This window comes from Vombatus ursinus, unplaced genomic scaffold (assembly GCF_900497805.2).
Source record: "Vombatus ursinus unplaced genomic scaffold, bare-nosed wombat genome assembly UNPS02009770.1, whole genome shotgun sequence".
NCBI lineage: Eukaryota > Metazoa > Chordata > Mammalia > Diprotodontia > Vombatidae > Vombatus > Vombatus ursinus.
Window position 1 is genome coordinate 15,397,754 of NW_020949548.1, and position 27,887 is coordinate 15,425,640.

A 27,887-nucleotide genomic window follows, 5' to 3' on the forward strand; every position below is an offset into this window, starting at 1 on the left:
CATCGAGGCCATCCAAGACCCCAACACCCGCTGGATCCTCAGAGCCAGGGGCTGCAGCAGTCAAGTCCAGTGAAGAGTCAGAGCAGCCGTCAGGCAACCTGCATGAACCAACCCAAAGATGAGTGGACGGCCCCACCAGCCAAGACCTGCAGGCCTGGAGTCCTACAGGCTACACCACACCCAGAGGTGAACTTGGTGGGGACTCCATGGCAAGGAGGATTCCGAAGGCTGAGGCACTCCTCAGCAACATGTGTCCCCTGTATGTGTGGCTCACTAACTTCCTACTTTAAGCTTGAGCCCACTCTCCCTACAGAAGACTGCACCCACTTGGTTTAACGCCTATTCTTTCTATAACTGCTCAGTAAATCTCTTCGTAAAAGCTAATTGATGCCAATCAGTTCATTGATATTGGTGGAAGACACCAGGTTGGGGCTCATGAGCAATAGTATTAGGAACTACCAGCCCTTGCAAGGTTGTACCCTGAGCCCTGGTGGGGAGAAGCAGACAGTCACCCTCTAGGAAGCCAACCTACCAGTGTGAGTAAAGGCTGGTTGAGAGTGTGAGGGTAGATGTATATATATATGTATATATATGTAGCATTTTATCTCCCACATTCGAATATAAGCTTCTTAGGAGTAGAACTTGTTTTACCCTTGTCTTCCACTTTTGTCCTAGGCTCAGCACAGTGCCTGGCACATGGTAAGTGCTTACTAAATGGCTATAAATTGACTGATTAGCCAGCTTTATTTCATGTTGCTCCCTTCTTTACTCTATATTCCAACCAAATTCAACTGTTCCTCATTCTTGATTTTTACCCTGCCTTCTTCTATATCTATTTTTTATTCTTATTGTCCATACTTGCAATAGAATGAGGTCTCTCCCTTCCTTCCAAGTCCAACTCATATGGAACCTTTGTCACAAGGCCTCAAATGGCACCACCCCAACCCCAACCCAAAATTTCTCCCAATTTGTATAGATCTCCCCTTTGCCTCTATTTCTTCTTACTTTGTGTCACACCTGTGTACGTGTCATATCCCTCATTGTACTACAAACTCTTCCAGGACAGAAATGGTATCATTTCTAATCTGTATCTATGAGTATACATTGTAGGAGCTTAACAAATGTTGGAAAAGTTGCCAGTGGGCCTCTTTTGTTCTCAAGGTTCAGAATACCCACACTGCCAAAACAAAGGCTCCTTCGAGTATTACAGTAATGTATCAATGGCTCATATTTACATAGTGCTTTCCTTACAACAATCCTGTGAGGAAAAGAAACCAGATTATTTGTTATTATTATTATCATTATTTAGTGTAAAAATGCTGTTACCTTGCAAGGTATTTACCCTGCAGGTGTTTTGGTTAGTCAGATCTGTTCTCTTTAGCTACCATGTCAAGTTATCATAACACCATATAAATGTGAGCCACAGTCTAGGAACACTCCAAATATGATTCCTCTTAGAAGACAGAAGCATGAATGGAGGCTTTGAAAATCATTTATTCTAATCTCACATCTTAGAAAAGGGGAAACTGAGGACTAGAGAAGTTAAATGGCTTTCTAAAAGTCACAGAGATAACAGATGTAAGAACCAACATTCTAACTCCCATCTAGGATTCTGAATTTCTGATTGGCTAGACCCATATCTAGCCCCAATCCATATGTACCACACTGTTGCTCTCCCCAACATCTTATGCTTCTGAACTCCAGCCTCCATCGCCACACTCCACACCCCCAACTCCCTACCACCACAGCTTTCAACTTCTATATCTGGTAAGAGTAACCAAATCAACAGTACTAGTCTTCGAAAGGAGAAAAGACCAATCATACAACCAACTGCCCATTCACCATCCCTTAGACTTCCCAGATAAAAACAAAGGACTTCCTTCTCACCACTACCCCATCCTTGTTTTATTCCCTATTAAAACAAAAGCTCCTGGAGGGCAGGGGCTGTATTACTTTTTGTGTTTGTATCCCCAGCACTTAGCACAATGACTGGCATGTGTTAAGGATGTAATAAATAATTTTTCATTCATTCATTCAACCAGGATTTGAACCCAGTTTCTGACTCCAAACCTAGTGGAGTGCAAATGTGTTAGGCTGAAACTAATACAATCAAATAAACGTATAAAGTTTGATAATGATGATAATTGATTATGCAAAGCCAAGCTTTCCTGAGTCTCAGACTAAAGGACCTATCAGAACTTCAGGAGCTAAGATGTACTCAAGCATCTGCTCCTGCCACCATGGGCAGTAAGCTAGCAGTCAGAGAGGGACAGGGTACAGGACCAGCTTATCAGATGACTAACAGAAGGAACAGACTAGGTGTCCTTGTGGAAACCGAGACCAGAGTCACAGCTGTGACTTTCTCAGTCCCTAGCCCTCCTCTTGCAACTTGTAATTGTGGGAGGGGGTGGAGGAAAGGAAGAGGAAGAGAAATAAGGAGAGCAAGAAAAGTGAAGACGTGTGTGCCCATACACGTGCACTTCGGGGGCAGTTACCAAAACTGGCTAAAGAAAAATGTCTTTGAGATCAAGCTTCCCTCCTACCTTTCCAACTGAATAACTGGAGGGGGCAGGGATTCCATTCCTAGAGATGGGAGGGGCTGGTACCTGGAGGAATCAGAACAGGGCAGGGAATCAAATGGCCTTTGGATAAGCAAGCAGCATCTACAGGAGAAGGGAAATAGTGCCCACGATCGACACCAAGCAGAAGACATCAGAAGATTAGAGTGCTCAATAATAAAAATGTTGTTGTTCTTCAGTCATTTCAGTGGTGTCTGACTCTTCCTAACCCCATCTGGGGTTTTCTTGGCAGAGATACTGCAGTGGTTTGCCATTTCCTTCTCTGGCTCATTTTACAGATGAGGCAATGGATGCAAACAGAATTAAGTGACTTGCCCAGGGTCACACAACTAGTAAATGTCTGAGGCTGGATTTTAACACAAGAAAATGAGTCTTCCTGACTTCTGGCCCAATATCCACTGTATCACTCAGCTTCCCAGTAAGAAAAATAGCATACAGCATATGTTGTCCTGCATGGTTCCAGGAAAAGGATGCTCCAGTAAGATACTGTGTTTTCTATAGAGTTACTCTACACAATAACTGGCATTCCTATGATGTTTAAAATTTTGTAAAATGTAAAGCATTTTACAAACTACAAATCTTATCTCATTTGATCTTCACAATCACCCTGTGAGGTATGCACCATGGGCATTAGGGACTAGGCATCCAGTTGGTCATGGCAGCTTCAAGTCATGTTAATCTTGGGAGCTGAGGAGACATGGGTTCAAATCCTACTTCAGACATTTACTAACTGGGCAAAATACTTAATGTCTCCTAGTCTCAGTGTTCTCATCTGTTAAAAATTTCACAGATGAGGAAAATGAGGCCTGCCTAAGAGGTTACATGACTCACCCAGAGTCGTACAACTAGTAAGTATCAGAGATGGGGTTTGAACCTAAGTCCTCTTGACTTTTTTTCCCACTACATCATACCCACTCCTTCAAGAGGCTCATAGACCTTTCCTAAGAAATGAGTGGGTTGTGTGCTACAGTTAAAAAAAAAACAGCAGGAATTTGGGGAAAATAAGGAGCAACAATATTGTCTAACAGTCTCTGAGCAGTCAGAGAACTGGGCTTGATGGATTGATAGATAGAAGTCACCACCAGCAGCAGCAACAGCAGCAGAGACTTCACCCTCAAGACTATAAAGGGCTCTAGGGATACACAGATCTCTTCGGAACTAACAGCTGCTCATCCTAGGATTTTTTTTTAACTTTCCCTCACTTAAATACAACTTTCCTCAGTAAGACTGTGAATAACATAATTGTAAATGGGAAATGGGTGTCAGTATTCTAAGGGGGTGTGTGATACATACTCCGGGGTGCCCTAGAGATGAGAAGAGAAAAGTCCAAAAAACTGAAGAGGATGAGAAAATTGCCCACGGCATCCCTGAGCATCCCGAGACAAACAAGGATTATATTGAGCATATATGTTGTTTGCCTGTTGTAAGCCCCAGGGTAGGCTGCGTGCCTAGTGAGCTTTGTTCCATAGTGCATGATGAGATAAGGGTGAACAAAAGGCAAGTCTTCTCAGTCTTTGTGGTCTGACAATAGATAGGATGCTAAGGAAGAAAGGGCAGAGATCCTTGGCCTGGTGCTGCTAGAGCTACTTCAAGTGAACCCTGAACAAAGTCTGCTACAAGAGTCACCATTTTCTCAGGAGATGTTAGGGTTCTGTAGCTGCTGCTGCTGCCTGTTAAATTTTATTGATGCCTTTTAGTTTCACACAATCATTTCTGGATGTATACATCTTCCCACCTCCAACACACACACACACACATACACACACACACATTTCAGAGTGAGCCTTTCCTTGTAACAAAGAAACAGAACAGACAATTACTCAAAACCAACCTATCATCCCCATCTCACATAGTATTCAACATTCCATACCCACAGTCCCCCACCTCTCAAAAGATACTGTTTCCCAAGAGGGAGAAGACAAATTTAAACCAGGGCTGGCATATGTTACTGAAATGATACAAGTAACAGATGTAGAAAATAAAAAATGACATAGAGAGCCGCAAAGAGCAAGCATTTGATACGATAAAAATGGAAAATCTTAATGGTTTTTAACAGTGAATGAAAGCGTGAGGGCTCTGGGAGTATAGGGATATTAGGAAGAAAGGGAACAAGCATTCATTAAGCATCTACTATATACAGGCACTGTACTAAGCACTTTACAAATATTATCTCATTTAATATTGACAACAATTCTAAAGGTAGGGGCTTTTATTATCCCTATTTTACAGCTAAGGAAACTGAGGCAGACAGAGATTAAATGACTTGCCCAGAGTCATACAGCTAGTGTCTGGAGCTGGATTTGAACTCAAGTCTTCCTGATTCCAGGCCCAGAGCTCTATCCACTGTACCACCGAGCTGCTTCTAGGACAGCCTTTACGTCAGGTTCCCAACTACAACCTAAGTGGAGCGGGGAAAAGATGGTGGATAAAGCTCCATAAAGAGGGTAGAAAAGATCAGGGAATCATAGATGGAAGCAACCTGAGGGTCACCTGGTTCAGTTCTCTCACTGACAGGGAGGTTGGGTCCAAGGTCACACAGCGAGTAAGTGGAAGGGCTGATTTTTGACTCCCTGTGACTCCAAAGCTAGCAGGCTTTCCAATGCAGCCTTTTACTGAGATGCTGCTGAAGAGAAGGGGTTTGGTCGTTTTTAGTGGAAATCTGTGGAAAGACTAAGCCATCCCACAATGACCTCACCCATGGATAGCTTACTAAAAGAATTATGAGTGCGAAAAGGTCAGAAGGAAGGTTCAGAAATGGCGACTCAGTCTCCATCCCTTTGGAAATCGCTAGAATGAAAAATAAAACCAAGTCTTAAAGAACCTAATTAAGTGCCTCCCAAGTGCACCTGGGCTGGATTTTGCTGATTCAAGTAAGTCTTGTGTTACACACAGATGACAGCCGGGCTGGCCTGGGGGCCTAGTTTTCTCCTATGAAAGCAATGGGCAGAGATATTGGAGTGGCTTGTCTTTTCCTTTTCCAGCTCGTTTTACAGATGAGGAACTGAGGCAAACAAGGTTAAGTGACTTGCTCAGGGTCACACAGCTAGTAAGTGTCTAAAGCCAGATTGGAACTCAGGAAGACGAGTCTTCTTGACTTCAGGCCTAACATTCTATCCACTGCGCACCTAGCCGCCCAAAATACATAGATGCTAAATTTAAATTAAATTATTGCTAGTAGAAGGGACCTCAGAGGCTATTTAGCACAATCTCCTCATTTTACAGATGAGGAAACTGAGGCCCAGAGAGGTTAAGTGATTTGTCTAGGGCCAAATACGTAGTTCCTCATGTTTAAAAGCAAGAGGCTAGATTCAAAGGACTCCAAGACACCTTCTAAATACAAACATATAATCTTCATCTTGCCTGCTATTTATCCATTGGAAATCTCCAGAGATAGAACCAACATATTGGCACCTACCCGTATGGTGAAGCAGAGAGCCTTGATATCTTTCAGCCACCCACTGGCCCAGATCTTGGGCTGCCTACTAATGGACTTAAAGACAGTAGCAAATCACAGCTGTAGCTCTCAGACTATCTGCCTTGGGGATTAGAAATATATGCTGTCACAGGAGTAATAAATTAATGTGTCACCTAAAGAGCAGGAGATGCCTGCTGGCACAGAAGAACATACTATAAATTGGGAGTGATGGTAAGGAAATGATTAGGCACATGGAAAATATATTACATGGGAATTTACTACATATGAACATTGCATACATATGTTGTATATAGTATCTGGTATAATTTTCAGGGACTGCAAATTTTTTTCATTGAAGAAATGTTGGGACATTTTTCCCATTCTCTCTTTCCTTTTTCCTTTTGAATAGCTGTGGAAAGTAAATGGTCTAGCTTAAGGAAGGGTGGTTGATGGAGCCAGTACCCATCAGTACCATCCAAATCAGTTGGTGTACAAAAATATAGCTAGGAGAAAAAGAGGAGAGGGAGAAAGGAAGAGAGACAGAAGGTAGGAAGAAAGGAAAAGAAAGGGAAGGAAGGGGGAAAGGAAAGGGAGCATAAGAGAGCACAATAGTCATCAGAAGAGAAAGACTGAGAAGGATTCTTCTGCCTTTACTTTTCACATGAATCTTTGGGATGAATAACTGTTCATTCTAGGGTTTCTATCTAAATTTCTGTCATCTTTCTAAAAACTCTCCTCTGTAATTTATGGAGTAGTATTCTTCTGAGTGTCTCTCAGCATGCATAAGGGTATGCATATGTGCTCCTAAATACCCAGGTGGTGAAATAAGAACATAAGAAGAAAAAAAAAGATCAAAGTGCTCCTAGACCTTTTGCGTTACAACAGAACTTTACACAAGGCATATGGAGTTCTCTGATCAATCTTTGAAAAAATCCATATCTGTAATTTGCCTCAACTTCTCTCTCTTGGTCCCAAATTGACTGCTTCTCAGGCACTGGGGATTTAGTAAATAGTGTAGAAGAGGAACTGCCAGGATAAAGGCAAAGTTTCTAAGCTACTCCCTGAAACCTATGCCAGAGAAGTCGAGCTATCTGAATAAAGAGGTATTACTGTGTATCTAAGACCCTCCACTGACATCCTCCTCTGAGACCTCAATTTAAAATCCAAGAGATAACAAATTCTAGGAGCCCTTACCAATAGATCACTAGCTTTGACAGGTTTTAAGCCAATCCAGAAAACCCTCAAGTACCAACCAAGGGAGGAACTGTGTATCTTTTGTTCAAGGGCAAGCCTAGCTAAGCGTGGAGAGGCTCATGGACAAAAGATTTTCCACAGCCTTTCACAAAACTATCCACTAAGAGGTAGAAGGGGTGGGGTCCACTCTGGCAGAAGGAACACCCACACAGGTACAGATGAAGTCACAGATCCTTGAAGGGTTAAAGATAAGATTGGAGGCAATATGGTGCAGTAAATAGAGCACACTGGCTCTAGAGTCCAAGGAGGAGCTAGATTTGGATCCCAGGTCCATCAGTTACTACCTTGGATGACTTCACACAAGTCACCCTTTCTAGGCCTCAGTTTACTCATCTGTAAAATGAAGAGGTTAGACTAGATGACCTTACAATACCTTCTAGTTCTAAATGTATGATCCTAGGTGAATACCCAAATAATAACAATAAAGATAACATTTATATAATGACATTTTATTTCATTTGCTGTTCACAATCCTGTGAACACACACACAGACACACACATATAACCCTTTTACAAATGGTGAAACTGAGGCTAAGAGAAGTTGTCCAGGGCCACACAGCTAATAAGCATCTAAGGCAGGGTTTGAACTCTGATCTTCGTGACTCCAAGTCCAATACTCTATCCCCTGAGCCACCTAGTTGCTTAAGAGCATGGGACAGAACAAAAGAGGGAAACAGAAAGGGGAAAAGGACTTACGACTAAAGAGATCTTGATATTAAGAGATAGAAAAAAAGGTAATTTCCTTGGGAGGTAGATAGCATTCCAGAAACTGACCAAGTGGTTAATCTGGAGGGGACCCTTAAGCGTTAGTACCAGAGCTGGCAAGGCAGACAAAGGATAAATCTTTCCCCTGCACGTGGGGTTCTTAGGGCGCCCAGCAGCTTTTTGTTCTGAAATCTTCCCTCCACCCCAGCAGAACAAATGTTAAGCGGATCAAACAGTCCCAAGATGTACAGTTACACACAGATGCAACCCAAGCACACTGAGAATGACACAAGCAAATGCCATCTTGATAGTAAAGAACAAGACAGACGTCAAACTCCGCATTCCAGCTCCAAGGGGATCAAAAATAGCTCACATTTAGAGAGTACATTTATGAAGCACAGTACAAAGCACTTTTCATCTCATTAAATCCTCACAACAGCCCTATGAGGTAGGCAGAGCAAGCTATCACTGTCCCCATTTTTACTGGGAAAGATATTAAAGTTTAGATCAACTAGATAATGTGCCCAAGGTCATACAGTGACCACATGGCCAGGCTGGGACTTATAGACAGAGCACATTGGACCTGGAAAGTGCCTTAGAGATCATTGAGTGCAGTCTCCTAACCACCCCTTACCCTTTTCCAGAGGAGAAAGCTGAAAGTTGAAGGCAGGGCACTTAAAGTGAGGCTTGCACCCTTAGCCATGAAGGGAATTAGTGCTCATCTGACACAAAGGAGGAGATCAATCTTTGAGGTCCTTTCCAGTTCTAACATGAAAATTGTGACTTATTCAAGGTCATAGGGCAAGTCAGTGTCTTGGCCAGAACTAGCACCCAGGGTTCCTGACTCCTGGCCAAGCATCTCACTACCAAACCCAAAATGGTCCAGTGGAATCAGACTCTTAGTTCAATTCAACCCAACAAATGCTTATTAAAGTGCCACTATGGGCAAAGCACTGGCTAGGCTTTGGATACAAAGACAGAAACAAAGAACTTACATTCTCTTAGGAGGAACAGAACATGTACATGATTAAATTTAGAGTAATCTGAAGAAGGAGAAAATATTAACAACTGGAGGGGGAAAGGGGCAATGAATAAGGGAAGGCTTTAAAGATGAGGTGGTTCCTGAGTTGAGCCTTGAATTAAAGTAATGAGTTTGAGAAATAAAGACGAGGATGGAATATATTCAGTGGTATGTTGGAGCCTGCTTGTACCAGCTCGCAAAAGCCAATAGTTAAATTTTCAGCATGAGAATTTACACCTTGGAAATCTGCAAACACTACACATTTGAGCTTGACTGACAGTTTCGTTGATCGTCTAGACTTAAGAAAATGATGGAGAAAATGTTAATAATAGAGATTAACTTAAAAGTGTATCATAAGTACACTCTTTTCACCAGAGATCTGGTTAAACATTTAACAAGCACACCCCTGAGTACATTCCAGGCATGAGAGTCAACTTGTACAAATGTATTGAGGTAAGAAATGAATGTCAAGTTCGGAAAACAGCTAGTAAGTTTGGTTTACTTCAAACAAGAATGCGTGAAGGACAATAATATGAAATGTCTGGGAAAGAACACTAGATAGCATTTACATAGTGCTTTAGGGCTGACAAGGTATTTTACATACACAATCTCATTTGACTCCCACAACAACTATATAAGGTAAGTGTATAATAGCCCCATTTTACAGTTAAGGAAAGTAACTTGCCCAGGGTCACATAACTAGAAAATGTCTGAGGCAGAATTTGAACTCAGATCTTCCTCATTCTAAGTCTATTGCTGCAGTTGTAAAGCATCTTAAATGCTAGCTAAGCTGAGAATTTAAGATTTTATCCTAGAGACAGCAAGGAGCCCCTCATGATTTTTGAGTGGTGCAGTAACTTGATCAGATCTGTACCTTAGGAAGATTAATCATTTTGGTAGCTCTGCAGAGAATGGATTATCGAGCAGAAAGACTGGAAGTAAAGACATCAATAGTTCAAGCAAGAGGTAATGAAGTCATAAACTAGGATTGTGGGTCAGTGAATGGGGAGAATGGGGTAGAAGCAAGAAATGTTGTGGAAACAGAATTGACAAAATTTGGCAACTAACTGCATATAAGGAGAAGGGAAAGAATAAGGAAAGGATGATTCCAAGGTTGTGAACCTGGGTGACTCGAGGAATGGTGGTGACCAGGATAGAAATAGAAAAGTTTGAAAGAGGGGCAGCTAGGTGGCGCTCTGGCCTTGGAGTCAGGAAGACCTGAATTCAAATCTGACCTCAGACACTTGACACTTACTAGCTGTGAGACCCTGGGCCAGTCACTTAACCCCGAATGCCTCACCCAAAAAAAAAAAAAAAAGTAAAGTTTGAAAGAGGGGAAGGTTTAGGGAGAAAGATGATGACTTCCATTTTGAACATGTTGAATTTGAGCAATGGGATAGGACATGGAGGTGAAGATTTCCAGTAGCCAGCTGAAAGCATAGAAATGGAATTCTATAGAAAAATTAGGGCCAGCTGTATTACTTTGAGAGTCCACTACACTGAGACTATAACTGAATCCACTGGAGCTGAGTTAGATCACTAAAGGAGGTAATGTAAAGAAAAAGAGTGGAGGACCTGGGACAAAGCCTTAAGAGACACCCACGGTGGAAGGCAAAAGAAAGCATTATGAGCAAGCAAAGGAAACTGAGTACTTGAATAGGTAGGAGGAAAACCAGAAAGGGGCAGTACTAAAGGCAAGGGAAAAGGAAGCATACAGGAAGAGAGGGTGGTCAGCAGTGTCAAAAGCTATAGAGAGATTAAGGAGATGGAGGATGGATAAAAGTCCACTGGTGTGAACCATGTAATAATTATAAACACAATAATTATTATTGTTATTATTATTATAACTAACATTTAAAAGAAAGAAAGTGAACACTGGTAACCTTAAGACAGCCATCTCAGCTGAGTGGTGGGATCAGAGGCCTGATTGTACATTCAGAAATTAATCTTGACCCCAAAGCAATAATCAGATCAGCAAGAACACAGGCAACACCAGAGTACCATTAATCCCCTTCAGGAAAAACAAAACAGAAATCCAGACATTACACGTGCTTGCATTAAAGGGTGAGGATACCCACAGGGCTAGACCTGGGTAATAATGAGGTACATGTGCACAGTAAACTGAGAAACAAGCAGCATATGTAAGATTAAAGAAGATAGCCTTACAATGACATTTTGGTTCATCTTAGCACAGTATAGTGAGAAAAGTACTGGAATTGTCGCCAGAGAACCAAAATTCTGCACCCATTGCCACCACTTACTACCTGTGTGATCTTGGGCAAGGTCCATCCCTTCTCTGGGCCCATTTCCTTATCTGCTAAGTGAGGAAGTTGGACTAGATGCTTTCTAAAGGTCATTACATAGCTAATGTTCTAACTGTCTGTGACCTTTACAGGTACTGGAAGACTCAAATACATTTAGAAAAGTCAGCAAATCTCAGAGTTGAAAGTCAGCAGTCATCCAATCCACCCCACGCAGGAGCAAGAATGCCTTCCAAAGCAGACCTGAGAAGTGGCCAGTCATCTTTGACTGAACGCCTCCAGGAAAGGGAGGACCAACCGCGCCTCCTGAGATAGGCCTTTCTACTACTGAACCGCTTTCATTTAGTGGCTCCCAAGCACAGTATTTTTTTTTAGCCTTGAACAAAATCCGGGAAGAAGGAGGGACTCATACATGCAATTTTAAATATGAGTAGCAATACACACCTAGCCAAAGCTCATGGTAACCCTTTCAGAACCACTGTTTTCTGCAACTTCCTGGTTCTCCCCATGAAAGCCATGCAAAACAGGGCTCATGTCTCCTCCACAGAAGCATTCTTTAAATACTTGAAAATAGCAGCTGTCACACCTCCTCAGGACCCCCTGCCTCTGGGGTGCCTTCTTCCCTCTAATTGGAAAAGGTGGAGGGTGAAGATCAGAGAGCTCCACCCAGATCTTCTACTTAAGAAGGAGGAGAATCAAGACAGCCATATCATAATTTCCCACCAGGCTACAGGACTTCATCAGCCCCCCACACCAGGGACCTTCCCCTTCACCTCCTTCTCATCTTCTTTTCATGTGTTGTCTTCCCCTGTTAGACTGTGAGCTCTTAAGGACAGGGAGTATCTTTTGTCTTTCTTTGTATCCCAGGTACTTAACACAGTGCCTAGCATATAGCCCACTACTTAACAAATAGTTATTGACTATCTTGTCTTTCCTAAGACTTCTCCATTCTAAACATGCCCCAGCTCCTTCAACTGATCTTCATGGATTCAAGGTGCCTTCACCCTCATGGTTGCCTTTATCATTGCATAATCTAGCTTACTGACATCCTTTCTAAAATGTGTTGCCCAGAACTGAATACAACACTGAAGATTTGGTCCAACTAAACCAGAGTATAGTATAGGACCATCATCTCCTTATTGCTGGATGCTATGTCTCATCCCACTGAGATCTTTGGTGATTTCTGGATTTGGTTTTTTTTTTCCTTGTATTCCCCTATTGCTCCCTTTCTGACTCCTTCCCCCTTAATTGTCATTTCCCTGAGGGACTGGATCTCAAAGCTGTCTCAGCTTCCTCCCCAGCTGGGGAATTCCTGTTTCACTTTGAGTGCAAAAACAACCAAAGTGGAATAAAGGATGAGTAATGCATTGTATGTATTTATTTCAAAAAATGGCCTGGATTACTGGTTTGGCACATTAATTCCTATAAATTATTGACTCTTTCTCCAACTGGGTTGCTTTTATATTGAATATAGATATGTTCAATGTGACATCAGCTGGAGGCCTACAGTGGCTATAAGATAAAAGTCTTTGTGTCTGCCCCAAGTGACTCCTGGGAGAACAGAACTGGTCCCAACTGGATGCCAGTCCACTTTCCCTCAGGTTTGGTGGAGCACCACATACTTCATACATGCAGCCATCCTGCTCCCGTCCCCCGACTTATTGTTACAACACAGTACTGTTATGCTATAGTCCCAGCCACAGCATGCTTCTGCCTTTTGGTTTTCTGCAGTACTAGGAGGAGGGAGGAGGATAGGAAGCTGAGCTCTGTTGCAAACCCAGCGGTCAGCTTGTACAGCCCTATCAGAGCATGGTCAGCGATAAAGGAGGGGGTGCTGAGTGAGCACCCTTAGGTATCAGAGATTAGCCTTCTCTGCTGTCAATTCATCAGGTTTTTAACCTCTGAAGGGTTCTTGGTGTCTCAGAGCATGGAGAGAGTTGAAATTGCCTTATCTTTGGAACAGAATTCATATTTTTGAGAGAGAAAGCATTTCCTTTCTTGGTTGGTATATCACACTGCTGATGCATATTGAGCATGTGGTCCACTAAACACTCCTACGTCTTTTTCAGACAAACTGCTTTCTCTAGCTATGCCTCCCCCATCTTGTACTTAAGAGGACGATTTCTTGAACCCGAATGTGAGACTTTCCATCTATCCCTATTGTTCTTCATCTTACTAAATCTGGCACAGTATTCTAGCCTGCCAAGGTCTTTTTAGATGTTGACTCTGCCATTGAACGCTGACACAGACTACTTCTGGCCGCTTCCCCCAAAGCAAAGAAGAGGAATTATGTAGAAAGAAATAACTGGAATGACTATGGGTATAGCCTCTGACACCAAAAGAATTCTACCAGACCTTCTATTAATACATATCTGACCTACTTGTGAGAGGTATATTCAAAAGCATCTGTGACCTGTTTAGCCTCAGTTGGTACACTTGTAAAAGGCATCGATTTCCTTCATCTCCTTCAGTATCAAGCCCCACGGAACCTAAACCTTTGGGCCACTCTGAATCTATCTCTAGTCTGTGTTGAGTCGACGGTCTGAGTTGTGGTAGTTTGTGACTTCATTTCCCAGAATCAGACCAAGACTGGGATCAAAGGGGTGTCAATGAAACAGGAGAACATCTTTTATTCATGTGTGTGCATATGTGTGCATGCACGCACATGTGCACACACACATACATGCTTTCCACTGATGTCTGGAGGCTATTAGTAAACTCATAATTAGATTAGAGGTTATTGTGTTCCACTTCCTTGAGATTCAGAGTTGGACTAACATAAATGTAATAGCTATCCCTTCCCAGTTTTGTGGAAGGAAATAAAGAAAAAAGTGAGGTCATTTGTGCAAGGTAAAAGGCACCAGCAAAAAATCAAGTGTTCTGTCCAGGGTTCTGTCCCTCAAAGTTGAGAAATCCATTGTGCCCTATGTGAGGGTTTTCTAGAACCAGAGATACAGAACAAAAGGAAACTTGAGAGATCCAGTCCAACTGCCTCATATTACAGAGAAGAAAACTCGAGCCCAGAGAGAAGTGACCATCCAAAAACCACACAGAAAGTCAGTGGTAGGATCAGGACTTGAACGCAGGTCTCCTGACTCCAGGTTCAGGGTTTTTAACATGATCGGTTTGACAAATGAGTTTAATAGGTTTTAAAATTTAATAGAGAGAGAAAAAGAAAGAGAAAAGGAGACAGAGAGAGAGACAGAGAAACAAAGAGAGACAGAGAGACAAAGTGTTTCCACTGTACAACAGTTCATCTCATTTGGGAAAAATAGCCATATTTCTCTTAGAAATGAGCTGGAACCCTGGGAGTTAACTTGGACCTAGATTCATGGAAAACTCCAACCCATCTTTTGGAGGAGGGAACTGTGCTAACATTTTTGAGGCCCAAAAGGGGCTGCGGGAAACCAGAGCCAGGCTGAAGAAGGAGCTGCATATATACACATTTGAATTTTGATGGATTGTTTCCCTCTGCCTTTATTAACAAGCAGGCAGTTTAGCTAGGTTCCCACAGCCAAGAGGCACAACTAGCCAGGGTAGGAATGAGGACAGCTCTAGATCCTTAAATAACCATTTTGTTTTGAACAGAGGACACCCACTTCCCCCCAAATCTGGCTTACATGGAACACAAGGATGGGTTGTTTTTTTAGTGTATCTGTTTTTCCTTTGATTAAAGAGATTATAGGATCACAGAATGTCAAAGATAGAAGGGACTCCCCCCCTCTTCCCCCCCACCCCGCCCCAGCCCCTTCATTAGGAATCATCTAGCCCAGCTCCTTCACAAGGCCCATGTTAGGCATACAGCTCTATTCAGAGGTGGCCTCTATTTAGATCAGGGACTCTTTATCTGAGGGCTATAAAAATATTTTTTAAATTTTGATAACAATGTCAATATAAATGGCTTCTTTTGTAATCTTGAGTATTTCATTTTATGCATTTAAAAACATAATTCTGAGAAAGGGTCCATACGCTTTCCCAGATTGCCCAAAGAGTCCAGAACACAAAAAAAGGTAAATAACCTCTGATTCAGATCACTATGCCAATGAGGACAAAAGGTTTTAGAAATTTTGATAAATTTGCACATCACTATAGAATTATTAGATGAGGTAAAAAAGAACATTGGCCTGGAAGTCAGGAGACATGGATTCTAATTTTAAGGTATTCCAGGAGTGGGACTTATCCCTTATGTGGCTCAATGCTCTATCTGCTCATCCGTACAATGAAGATGATAACCCAGGGGACTGGACCAGATGATCTCTGGAGATCCCTTCCAACTTTCAGATCTATGATTTTATAAAAGCTGGGCTTTGGAGGTGGGGTTTTAGCCAAGCACCTCTGCGGGCTTCTGGCCAAGGAAAGACCCACTCCTTACCTCCAATCACACAAATACATCCCGTCTGCCAGACTGCAGTCACGGGAAGAAGGCATTCCATGATCCCTCTTTCCTCCATCACTGGCAATCATGCCCACCACCAGCCCTGCAGGACTGGAAGCTAAGAGAAAGGGACTCACCTTTGGGTTTCCCCTTCTTCTCCTTTTTAGAGATACCACCCTGACCGCCTGCTGCTGCTGCCCCTGCTGCGGGGCTCCTCTTGGCTGATCTGGGCATCGAGGGGTCCTTGCCCAACTTCCCGTCATCTTGTTCAGCTTCCTGTACTGCTTGGAGAAGGATGGGAAGGACAGAGTTGAGAAAGCCAGAGACGAGCAGACAAATGAGAATCACCCACAGGGCTCTTGGCAGAGAAGGGACAGACTATAGGATTAGATTGATACAGACATTTTCAGACATGGTCAGTGTGCCAATGGGATCTGCCTGACTGTAGTTCATTTGTTATAGGCAGTGTGGTATAGCAGATAGAGAGTCGGACCCAAAACCTGGAAGACCTAGGTCTGGTCTCTGACACATATTGGCTGGTAACCCTGGGCAAGTCACTTAATCTGTCAACGTTCTAGGCAACTCTAAGACTGCAAGCTAAAGAGAAGGTATTGACCTACACTGGTCTCTTCCTCACCTGCAAGTTCCCCATACCAAAGACTTCACAAATCCAATCCCGAATCTCCTATTCACTTATTATAAACATGGGCTTCTCACACTACTCACCTCCTGAAACAGGGGTGGTAAGCTAAAGATACAAAATGAGGCATTCATTTTTAGACACGGTCAATGGCGGAATTTATTTTGTTCAAGCACGTATATTTGTTATAAAACTTTTGTGGCTATTTTTTATTCAATTTTGGTGGGAGAGGGGCAAGGATTTAAGGTTGGGGATGAGGGTCCCACTCCTCTCCCCAAAAAAGATAAGAGAAGGCAGGCCAGAAGGAATCACAAACGAGAACCACAGTGTTGAAAGTTACCTATTAATTTGTTAAAAAACTAAAATTAAATTTTTACATGAGAGATTAGCTGCTCCATAAACAATCCTCTTCATCTCTTATCCAATTATTATTTTGTTTAGTGTTTGTTAAATTCAGAATTTTAAAAATTAAATCAGTTTTTTTTTTTAAATCAAAGGTTTCTTTCTACAAGGTGGGAGGAAGATGAATTAGCAGTTATTAACAGACATGGGCCCCCTCCATAAAAGGAAAGGCCAGTAAAAAACATCTTAAGAAATAAACAGAAAACAAAAAATTCAAAAGGGGACATGAACAGAGTGGTTTGCTACTACCTTGTTAAATTTAATGCACTTTTGAAAAATAAGCTACATATAACAGAATTCATCATTTTAAATGCAATCTTGCTCTTTGTAAATGTAAATTTGTTCTTTGTGAATTGAAATGTTTGTGTTTGTTGGCAATTGTCAAGGTCAAAGTTTCAAAAGAGAAAGAGAATCAGGAGGGGTATGCGCTGGTAGGAAGCCCAACCTGGATAGAGTTGGGCTGTATCATTCGGCCTTCTACCCAATGGGATCTTCAATGGAGGGACACCCTATGAGCCTGTGGGTCCTGAGCACCAGACATAGGAGGAAGGGTGAGAAGAAAAAGGAACAGAGATCATAGGATTCTAGGACCTCATACAGCAAAAAGGAGCTCTAGAGGCCATTCTGTCCATGCTTCTGTCCAGGGCAAGAAGCCCTCTGATAACATCCATGACAGCTGGTCACTGTGTCTCTGCCTAAAACCACACTGCAGTAGAGACAGGCTATTTCATTGTGGGATACTGTTAGCCAATCATGCCCCAAAGTGAGTCCAAATCTGCTTCACAGTAACTTAGAAGCAAAGAGAGACTCATAGAAACATTGCAGACGGAAAAGGACTCTTTGAGCACAGAATGTCATAGGTTGAAGGGCTCCGAGATCATCCTAAGAAGACAAATTCCCTGCTGACAGATGAGAAAACTGAGATGTCAAGAAGGGATAAGCTACACAGAGGTAGGGCCAGAACTAGAACCCAGGTCTCCACCCACGTTTTTATTCTTTGTTCCATAAACTATATAAACCTCCATGGTAGAAGAGAGAGAAAGTGGTTTCTCTCCATCCACGAGATATCCCACCTCCATACCTTTGCACAGGCTGTCCCATGTGCCCAGGATGCAATCTCCTTCAATTCTAGGAATCCTTAATAACATTCAAGGCTCAGTTCACCTTCTATATCAGGCCCTTCCTGATTCTATCAATGGACAACACTCCCATCTTCCTCCCAAATTATTTTGTGCTTTTTTCATGTATTTTGTATGTATTTATCTGTAAAATGTTGTAGAATATAAGTTTCTTGAGGACAGGAACTATTTCACTTTTGTGTTTGTAACTCCATTAACTACACACTGCCTGGCATATAGCAGGGGTTGAATAAATACCTTTTGCACCAAAATGAATCGGTTCTATAGGAGTTCACCTACTAGGGGAAATCTGACCCCATGGGAATTCCTATAAGGGAACCTAGTCCATGACAAAGCCAGGATTTCACCTAGCAGGAAAAGGACGGGCCTGAGAACAAATGATTTAGAGCGGGAAGGACCTTTAGAGATGATTTAGTCCGAGGAGGTTCTTAGCTATTTTTGTGTTATGGACCCCTCTGGCAATCCGATGAAACCTATGGAACCTTCCTCTGAATGATGTTTGTTGCTTACATTCACAACTGAAGGAAATGCTCAGTTTCAGCTACAGGTGAGTGAAAATAGAGATTTTTTTTTTTCCCATCCAAGTTCATGGACCCCCTAGGTTAAGGCCACCTAATCTAACCTAATTCCTCAACTTTGCAAATGAAGAAACTGAAGTCCAGAGGGGGAAATGATTCAACCAAATTCAGTGCTGAATTCAAACCCAGGTCCTCTGACTCCAAATTCCACCAGGATGCCTTCTCAGATGACTCTAACTTTTCAAAGCTGGGATGTGTACTTCCCGAATTATGGCGGTATCCTAACATAAAAAGAGGGAAAATCAGCTTTGGACATGTTGAATTTGAGGTGAGAATTCCCACAGGCAGTCAGTGAAGGAATTTTGGAAAGGGGATGGGACTAAATAGTTAGATATGGAGATTAGCAATGATGATTCAAACCATGAAAAGAGATGAGATCACCAAGAGAAGGAACATGGAGAGAGAACAGAACCTTGGGGGATACCTACAACAGAGATGGGTCAGAGGGTGGAAAAGTTGTCAAAGAAGCAGGAGGCCCGAGTAGATGCCCACTGTGTGTGCTTCACATGGAGGACACATGTGTACTTTGGACACTGAAGCTGTCTCTGGTCCATTCTAGGAATCATGGAAATCCTGCCACCTTCTCTCCTTTACAGGGGCAAGGGCAAAGAAGGGGATGGCAAAAAAGAACACAAGAACTCAGAGGAATGGCTGGAGGCAAGTGACCCCTGCATTCTCTTTCCAAAGCCCAATCACTGACTACTAGAAATCTCCATTTCAAACTCAACACATCCAAATCTGATCTCATTGTCTTCTCCCCAAAACATTTAAGGTTCCCTGTTTATGGAGGGTTACCACCACCTCTCCCAAGGGTGGCCACAGCTCTAGTTTCACCCATCCCTTAAAGCACTTTATAAACATGAGTTATTATTCTACAGGTGACCTTCTAAGCCACAGTTCCAAAACTGGCCAGCAGATGTTGCCAGTGGCTCACACAAATGGGGTTAGAGATGACTAAGAGCTAACTCAATCCCACATTTGGGTTCCCTGGGCCATCGTCAGTAGTCTCGACTTTTGTCTTGCCACTGGACTCTGATCATTCTGGAGGAGAGAGTGAGCTGATGACTTTGCGCAGCTCTGCCCCACCTAAATCCAACTCACTCAGAAGTCAAGACATCACCGTCACAATGTCATTAGTCCTCTCTAAGAACAAAGGACCAACAACTTTGGACTCCCATCATCTCTTCTCCTCTCCAAACCATCTGTATTCAAGTAGGCTGGGGCCATATTACAGTTGGCCTTGAATGCCAAAGGAAAGAAGTCCAGACTTTTTCTGGAGAAGGTCACAGATACCACCCAATTCTATAACACTTTTACAAGGGCCCTATGAGATAGGTATGCTATTATCCTCATTCTACAGAAGAAGAAACTGAGGCTCAGGGAGAGAAAGCCACATTCATATAGCTAGTATCAGAGCCAAGACATCAAGCCAGTTCTCCTACCTTCAAGGGAAAGGCAAAAAAGATACAGTAGAGAGAATGCTAGACGAAGTCAGGAAGACCTGGGTTCAAATCCCACCTTAGACATTTGCTAGCTGTATAACCACAGAAAAGTCACTTAGAACTCTCTGAGCCTCAGCTTCCTTGTCTCTAAAATAAGGGGTCTGGGCTAGATGGCCTCTGGGGTCCCTTCTGGCTTTTGTCCATAATCCTAAGTCCAGTGGTCTCTCTCCACTACACTCTTTGGCTCTTTGTCCCTCAATAAATAAACATTTATTAAGCACCTACTACATGCCAGGCATTGGGAGGCTCCTATGAAAGGGAATGACATTATCATAGCAATAGTTTAGGAAGACTGCTTAGACAGCTTTAGAATGGACTAGAGAAGGGGAGAGAACAGAGGTGGAAAGACCAGTCAGGAAACTATTACAATGGCCAAGGAAACCAGTAATGGAGGCTTGCCAAAGGCAGCAGGCCTAGATGTAAGATATCTTCAGGAGGAAGAACAGACAGGACTTGGCGATGAAGAAGGAAGCCAGCAAGTCCCTTCTCCCGAGGTCCCTTTCTTGTATTTCTGTCCTCAAGGGAAGGGACCACTGTTCCACAACATGGGAGCACCATCAGCTGGCCATGATGGTGCACTATCTATGGCCTATCTATGATTAGCCCATAGGATCACAGAGCGGGGGCCTTTGACTCCAACTCCCTCATTTTACAGATGCCCATGACTTGCCCAGGGTAATAGAGTGGAAGTGTCTGTGTTAAGTGTCAGAGGGAAGATGTGAGCCCAGGTTCTGAAACCCCAATGTCAGTGTTCTTTCTCCAGAAAGATAGCTCAGGCAAGGTAGAGAAGGAGTGAAGGGGTGACAGGTGGAGGGAAGGTATGAAGAGTCTTAATTAAATATGCCTCCCCTTAGGACTAGCAAGAATTATATTTGTGTGAAACTATATGAAAATAATAGCTAGCTAGCATTTACATAGCACTTCAAGATTTGCAAAGCACTTTGCAACATTCATTCTCACAACAATCCTTTGGGACTATCGTTATCCCCATTTTACAGATGAGTAAACTGAGGCAGAAAGCAGTTCAGTGACTTGCTCAGGGTCACACAGTGTCACAGTGAGTATCTGAGGCCAGATTTGAATGCGGGTCCTCCTGATACCTGATTCAATGATCTATCCACTATGACATCTAGTTGTCCTTATATTGTTCTGCATATCTGCAGTCTTATTAACCTCTGTGCAAGCTTTATGAGGTGCTTAAGTAGATCTACTAAAGTTCAGAATGAATAAAGCTTATGCTAGCTTGGATTACCCAAAAAAAAAAACAAAAAACCATGGAGGAGGGGCAGGGTATTGGTTGGTTGGTTTGGGCTTATAGACATGTTGGAGAAAAGAGGAGGCTCGCTCAAAAGAGGAACAGGAGCCTTGCTTAGAGGAATGGCCTGAGTATGTGATGATGAGACAAGAGGGTGAAGGCAAAGCTACTGAACTCTTACTTGTTTCTGTTTTCTCTGTAAAGGAGAAAAAGCTCTATACTGGAGAGGACAAAATGTTAATGGCTAATAGGGAACTGATAGCCCAAATATGTCAGGAGACATTAAAAAAAAAAAATACCTTTCCCTAACTGACAAACAAAAAAAGGATATCAACAGGTAGCTCTCAAAGGAAGAAATTCAAATTATCAATAGCCTTATGAAAAAAAATGTTCTAAATCACTCAGAATTGCTCACATCCATCAGATTGGCAAAGTTAACCAAAAAAAGTGACAAACATTGGTGGGCCTATGGAAACACAGACATATGAATGCAATCTTAGTAGAATTGATCTGGTCCAAACAAATTATATAGCAAGGACTGAAAGAACTGATGGATGTAATTGCTAATCTTTGAAAGATTTTAGAGAACGGGATGGAGCAGCTAGCTGGCACAATGGATGGAATGGTTCACCAGGCCTGGAGTCAGGAAGACTCATCTTCTTGAATTCAAATCTGGCCTCAGACACTTACTCACTGTGTGACCCTGGGCAAGTCACTTAACCCTGTTTGCCTCAGTTTCCTCAGCTGTAAAATGAGCTGGAGAAGGAAATGGCAAACCATTCCAGGATCTTTGCCAAGAAAACCCCAAATGGGGTCACAAAGAGTCAGACATGACTGAAAAACAACTAAACAAAAACAAGAGAATGGGATAAGTGCCACAGGATTGGAAAGGGGGAAATGTTCCAATTTTCAAAAAATGGGGAAGCGAGTGTACCCAGCAGACAAAGAGCCAGAGACCTTCCTGACAAAATTCTAGGGCATATTATTAAAAGAATGTTCAGGAAACATTAATAAAAAGGAAACGGTGATAATAAAAAGACAGCCTGACTTCATCAAAAACAGGTCATCTCAGACTAACCTCATTTCCTTTTTGTCAGGCTTACTAGATAGGTAGAACAGGGAGATGCTACAGATATAGTTTACCTAGATTTTAGCAAAGGATTTGACAAAGTCATATATCACATTAGGTAACAGATTTAGAGCTGTCCACAAAGAAGCCCTCATTTTTACCCATGCAGGGTGCTCCACTGTCAGAGCAGTGGCATTCTCAGACTTTGGGGTGGCACTGAAAGGGACCTTCCAGGTCAAGTCCATTTACAGATTAGGAAAGGCCTGGAAATGTTTAAGTGTCTTATTCAAGATCACACTGGCAGTGAGAGAAAGGACTAGGACTGAAACCCAAGTCCAGGGTTCTTCCTTTCAAGGTATTCTTGTGGGCAACATGTAGAGATGTGGACCAGGAGATAATATAATTATATGAATTCAGAACTGGTTAAATGCACATGCCAAAGAATAGCTATTTATGGTCCAATTTCAACTTGGAAGGACGTCTCTAGGTGAGTGACCCAGGAATTTTGCTCAGCTCTAATCTTTCATCACGGACTTGGATTAAAGGTATAGAAGAAATACTTACCAAATGTACAGGTGACTCAAAGGGTAGTTAACATACTGGGTGATAGAATCAAAATCCAGAGACATTGACCTGTAGGACAATGGGCTAAGCTTAAGAAGAGAGTCATATAGAGATAAATGTAAAAGTTTTGCACTAGGGTTCAAGAAATCAAATTCTCAAGAACAAGATGAAAGAGGCATGGATAGACAGCAGACTGTCTGACAAAGATGTGGGGTTCTAGCGGACTACAAGGTCAGTCAGCAGAATGACAGCCAAAACAGCTAATGATGTCTAAGGCTTCATTGACAGGCATAAGGTTCTAGGGCTTAAGACATCATAATCCCATTATATTGTGATCTGGTCATACCATTTCTGAACTACTGTATTCAGTTCTGGGCACATAGTTCAGGAAGACCATCAGAACGATGGAGGGGCAGCTAGGTGGCACAGAGGATAGAGCACCAGCCTTGGAGTCAGGAGGACCTGAGTTCAAATCTGGCCTCAGACACATAACACTTACTAGCTGTGTGACCCTGGGCAAGTCACTTAACCCCAATTACCTCACACACACACAAAAAAAAAAGATGGAGAACATTTAGAAGGGCAACCAGAATGATGCCAGATGATGATGAGTTGAAGGAATTGGCCTTGAGAAGACTGGGGAAGATGTGATAGTGTCTTCAAGGGTTTGACTAAGAGCTGTCATATGACATGGTCATTAGATTTGCTCTTCTTAGTCCCATAGGGCAGAACCAAGACTAAAAGATAGAAGTTACAGAGAGAGATTTAGAATGTAATGATGTAAGAAAAAACTTCCTAACAATCAGAGCTATCCAAAAGTAGTTCCCTCCTTCAGGAGGGAGCAGATTCTCCCTCTCCAGAAATCTTCTAGCAAAAACCACCTATCAGGAATGTTATAGAATGGGGCAGCTAGGTGGTGCAGTGGATAGGGCTCTGGTCTTGGAGTTACGAGGTCCTGAGTTCAAATTCAGCCTCAGACACTTGATACTTACTTGCTGTGTGACCTTGGGCAAGTCACTTAACCCCAATTGCCTCACCAAAAAGCAAAAAAAAAAAAAAAAAAGGAATGTTGTAGAAGGAAATCTTGGTAAGATACGGTTTGATCTATATGCTCTCAGAAGTCTTTTCAAACAACTCTAAATTGTCTGATTTCCTATAAGGTCATAGTTACCTTCTTGTGTTAAGAGGTCTCATTGACAGCACTACCCATACTCTGTGCACTGGTACTGGTATACAGACATTTAAGGCTATCATATTTTCACTCCTCTTCCTAGTTAAGTGTCTCTTGTGATTTACCTATTGCCTCCATTTTTCTTTCTATTATGTTACATTGGCTGCTTTCCATGGTGCCTGGTTTAACAGTTTGCTAGAGTTTTCTTTCACTCCTCCCACTTCTGCATTGGTAGAGGGAATTTTGTCACTTGGAAGTTCCCTATACAACTAAATCACAGGTGTCGCTATCCCTATCCCTTCCACCACTATTCCCAGTTTGATGACCTTTGGTTTAGATCTGGAAGTTTCCAAGAAAATGCATTCACCCCAGCTCTCATTAGATACATTCCATCCCTAGCCAAGAGCTCATCATTCTGGTATCTTAAGGCATGGTTCTGAAATCCAACTCCTGTTCTCAGATAATGTCTTCTTAGCCAGCTGCTTCATTCCTAAATATCTCTCTCTCTCTCTCTCTCTCTCTCTCTCTCTCTCTCTCTGTCTCTCTCCCCCCCACCCCCAATGCTCCTAACTTCAACAAAGCAACAGTAATGAAAACATCACTTATATCCTTCAATTTTTCAGCTTCCTGCCCAAGGCTTCTTTATCCCTAGAGATTCTTTCCAGGTTACTTCTAGTACTATTCTGCATCCCCACATGACCCCCTACAAGGGGGTAGCTGATGCATTCTGGGAGGTTCTCAACCATGTCCTAGGTACAGACCCTGGCAAGACAGCACACCTCCTGGCGGATCATTTTAAGGCTGAAATATAGTTTGTGTCCCTCATCACAGAGCCACTACCATCACAATGCCTCCTCTTCTTGTGGGTAGGAACAGATGTTCTCATTCCTGCTAGCACCCAGAGCTTCTTCTCATCACTCTATGGAGCAGAAGAAGCAACTACTTCTTTAACAGATCCAGAATCACCGTCTATGGGATAACCTTTGATATTAGACAGCTGGGGTGCTATACTTTTAGCTCCAGGACCCAGTAAACCTCTTCCCTCAAAACCCTAGGGCTCTATAATAGCAATACCCTGTAATAATTTTTGTTTTGTCCAGAATTCATTGGAGTAGGGAAATCCCAGTGAGGAAATTCTCTCTATAAATGCAAATCGCCAACTGCTCTGCAACTTGTAGCCTTAAACTGGAGGCCAATGAGAGGTTAAGTTGCTTGCCCAGGGTCACCAACCAGGATGAGTCAGAGATGGGACCTGAACCTAGGGTGGTCTTTTTGACTCTAAGCCTAACTCTATAGTCACTACACCACACTTTCTGTAATAATTATAATGGTTATTTATGTAACATTTAAAATTTTACAAAACACCTTATACATATCATCTCACCTGATCCTCACAACAGCCTTGCAGGTTAAGTGCTAGAGATATTATTATTTTTTATTTAGTTTAACACAAAGAAACTTGGCCCTGAGGTCAAGGATCTTATAACCCTGAACACCTGAACAACGTTAGCACAACAGGAAAGGCAGTGAAGTTAAATCATGGCGACAGAAAGCATCAAGCCCAAATAAATACCATTATACAGTAGAGAGTGATAGAGGTAAGAGTCAAGAGAAATCTGGGATCAAATCTTGGCTCTGATGCTTATCAGTTTTGTGAACATTGGGCAAATCACTTAAGCTGTCTCTGAATTTCAATTTCCTCCCGGGTAAAACAGGAGCAATTCTGAAAATGCCTACCTCACAGGATTGTTGGAAGGTTGCCATGTGTCACTTTGTAAACTTTAAAGTCCTATTCAAATATACATGTAATTGATTTTTTGGCTTCTATTGTTGCTACTTTGGTCACAGGACTACTGAGAATACCAAATGTATGTGAAGCATTTGAAAATCTATAGTGTTACGTAAATGTGATTTATTATTATTGTTCTTCAAGATGATAGGAGGAAAAGCACTAAGTTCCATATGGTGTGAGTATACTGGAGTGAGTGAAAATGTATCCCCCCCAAGCTCAATAGCTATACTTGTTTTTTTTCACTGTTCCTGTGGTTTTGCTACACCGGCTTTCCCCGCCGTGCTAACATCTAGACGCTATAACTCTAACGGCCCTGTAAGCTTGAGAAGAATTGGCCCAAGGTACCTAACTACCCATAACACTCAGCACAAGTAAAAATGAGTGCATGTAAATGTGAGGAATTCAGAAAACACAAAGATTTGCATGAGCTGATTCAGAGAAAAGAAAGCAGATGGAATATGCATGATATGATGATATAAATGAAGGTAACATTAAATGAACTATATTGGCTCCAGATGACTGATGATAAAACATTTCTCTATCCTTTGTTAAGAAATGCAAACTTTGAGTGTGGAATATTATATGTTCTGTCATTTACATTGAGATGGCTCAGTGGATAGAAGGTGGAACTTGGGAGTCAGGAAGACCTGAGCTCAAATCCAGTTTCCAATACTGACTTGCTGTATGACCTTGGGGAAGTCATTTAACCTTAATGTAAGGATAAAAACAGCACCTACCTCATAGGCATTGTGATGATTAAACGAGATTAAATGAGTAAAGCACTTTGCAACGTTAAAGTGTCATATAAATGTTGGCTATTATTATTAATAACAATTACTGTATTAAATGAGTTTGTCATAGCGATGATGGTGGTGGTGGTGGTGATGATGATGATGATGATGGTGGTGGTGGTGATAACTGTCTAGTAAAGTTGGGTTTGTACAACTTAAGGCATTTCTAAAGGTGGCCTAAACCCAGTTCGGAGGCAGTTAGTGGCACACTGGGCCTGGAGTCAGGAAGACCTGAGTTCTAATCTAACCTCACACATTTACTAACTTTGTGATACTTGGCAAAACACTTAACTTGTTTGCCTCAGTTTCCTCAGCTGTGAAATGGGAATGATAACAGCACCTACTTTCCAGGATTGTTGTGAGGATCAAATGAGATAATATTTCTGAAGTGCTTAGCACAGTGTATAGAACACAGCAGGTGTTTAATAAATGTTTATTCCCTTCCCTTCCTTTAAACCCAAAAGGAGGTAATGCTGGGCTCCTCTAACCATGGTTCCTGTAATCCTGTCCCACTATAATCCCACACCCATCAATACTGGCACCAGTAACCCAAGGCCCGTTGACGTTGGCCCCTAGGAGCCATGCTAAAGCCTTCCTGAATACCGTTGTAGCTGGTGCTACTGTTGCTGTTCAGGTAGGACTCCACCAGTGGGGCCTGCTCCTCAGATTGCCGCGCACGGCGTGTTCTCGTGCGGCTGTCTGGGTTGGACTGTACCATCAGAGGCTCCTGGCGCTTCTTCTTTTGTTTCTGCTCCAGCAAAGCCCTCTAAAGACACAAAGCAAGGACAGGAGATGTTGAGGGGATATTCATCAAGGCTTCCCAGAGCTCCCTCCATCCTTGCCTTGTCTAAGGACCTGAGACCACTGGAATTCAGAGGCTCTATCTCCAACTCAGACTCGGAATTCAATGACCATATCTCTCCCTCAGATAAGAGTGTCTTTGAGGTCTAGGCTGTTTCCCTCTCATAAAAGGGTTTCCCAAGGGCTGAATTAGGTCTTCCCCACAGCCTTACAGCTCCCTCAAAACCAGGCTGTGACTGTACCTCTTACCTGGGGTTCCCTGAGGATTAGGATGTGCTCCCTCCACCTTAGGTGGGGGGGGTCTTCAAGTTCCAGCTCTGACCCATACTGGCCGAGAGACTCTAATCAAGTCACTTAACCCCTCCATGCTCTGGGCAGCTCTTTACGAGTCTCTAGGTTGAAAAGAAGGTGCTGACCTCCTCCAGAAGGATGAAATTACAATGAAATTACAGGTTTGGTCCAAAAGAAAAAAGATAAGAGCTCAGATTTCTCTTTTGATTTAAGCTTTCTTCACAACAATCCCATGAAGGAGGCAGCACAAATATTATCACTCCCATCTTGCTAAGGAGTAAG

General features: G+C 42.5%; 1 protein-coding gene across 1 annotated transcript in view; it reads right to left on the minus strand.

Moving 5' to 3' along the window:
- The window catches only part of TUB (tubby bipartite transcription factor), a 70,009-nt gene that overhangs the window by 22,066 nt on the left and 20,056 nt on the right, over positions 1-27,887 (minus strand). Inside the window, exons 3-4 of the mRNA XM_027852568.1 lie at positions 27,117-27,279; positions 15,748-15,891 (exon numbers count right to left, since the gene is read on the minus strand). Coding sequence (XP_027708369.1) covers positions 15,748-15,891; positions 27,117-27,279 — 307 coding nt within the window. The remainder of the gene's footprint in view (positions 1-15,747; positions 15,892-27,116; positions 27,280-27,887) is intronic.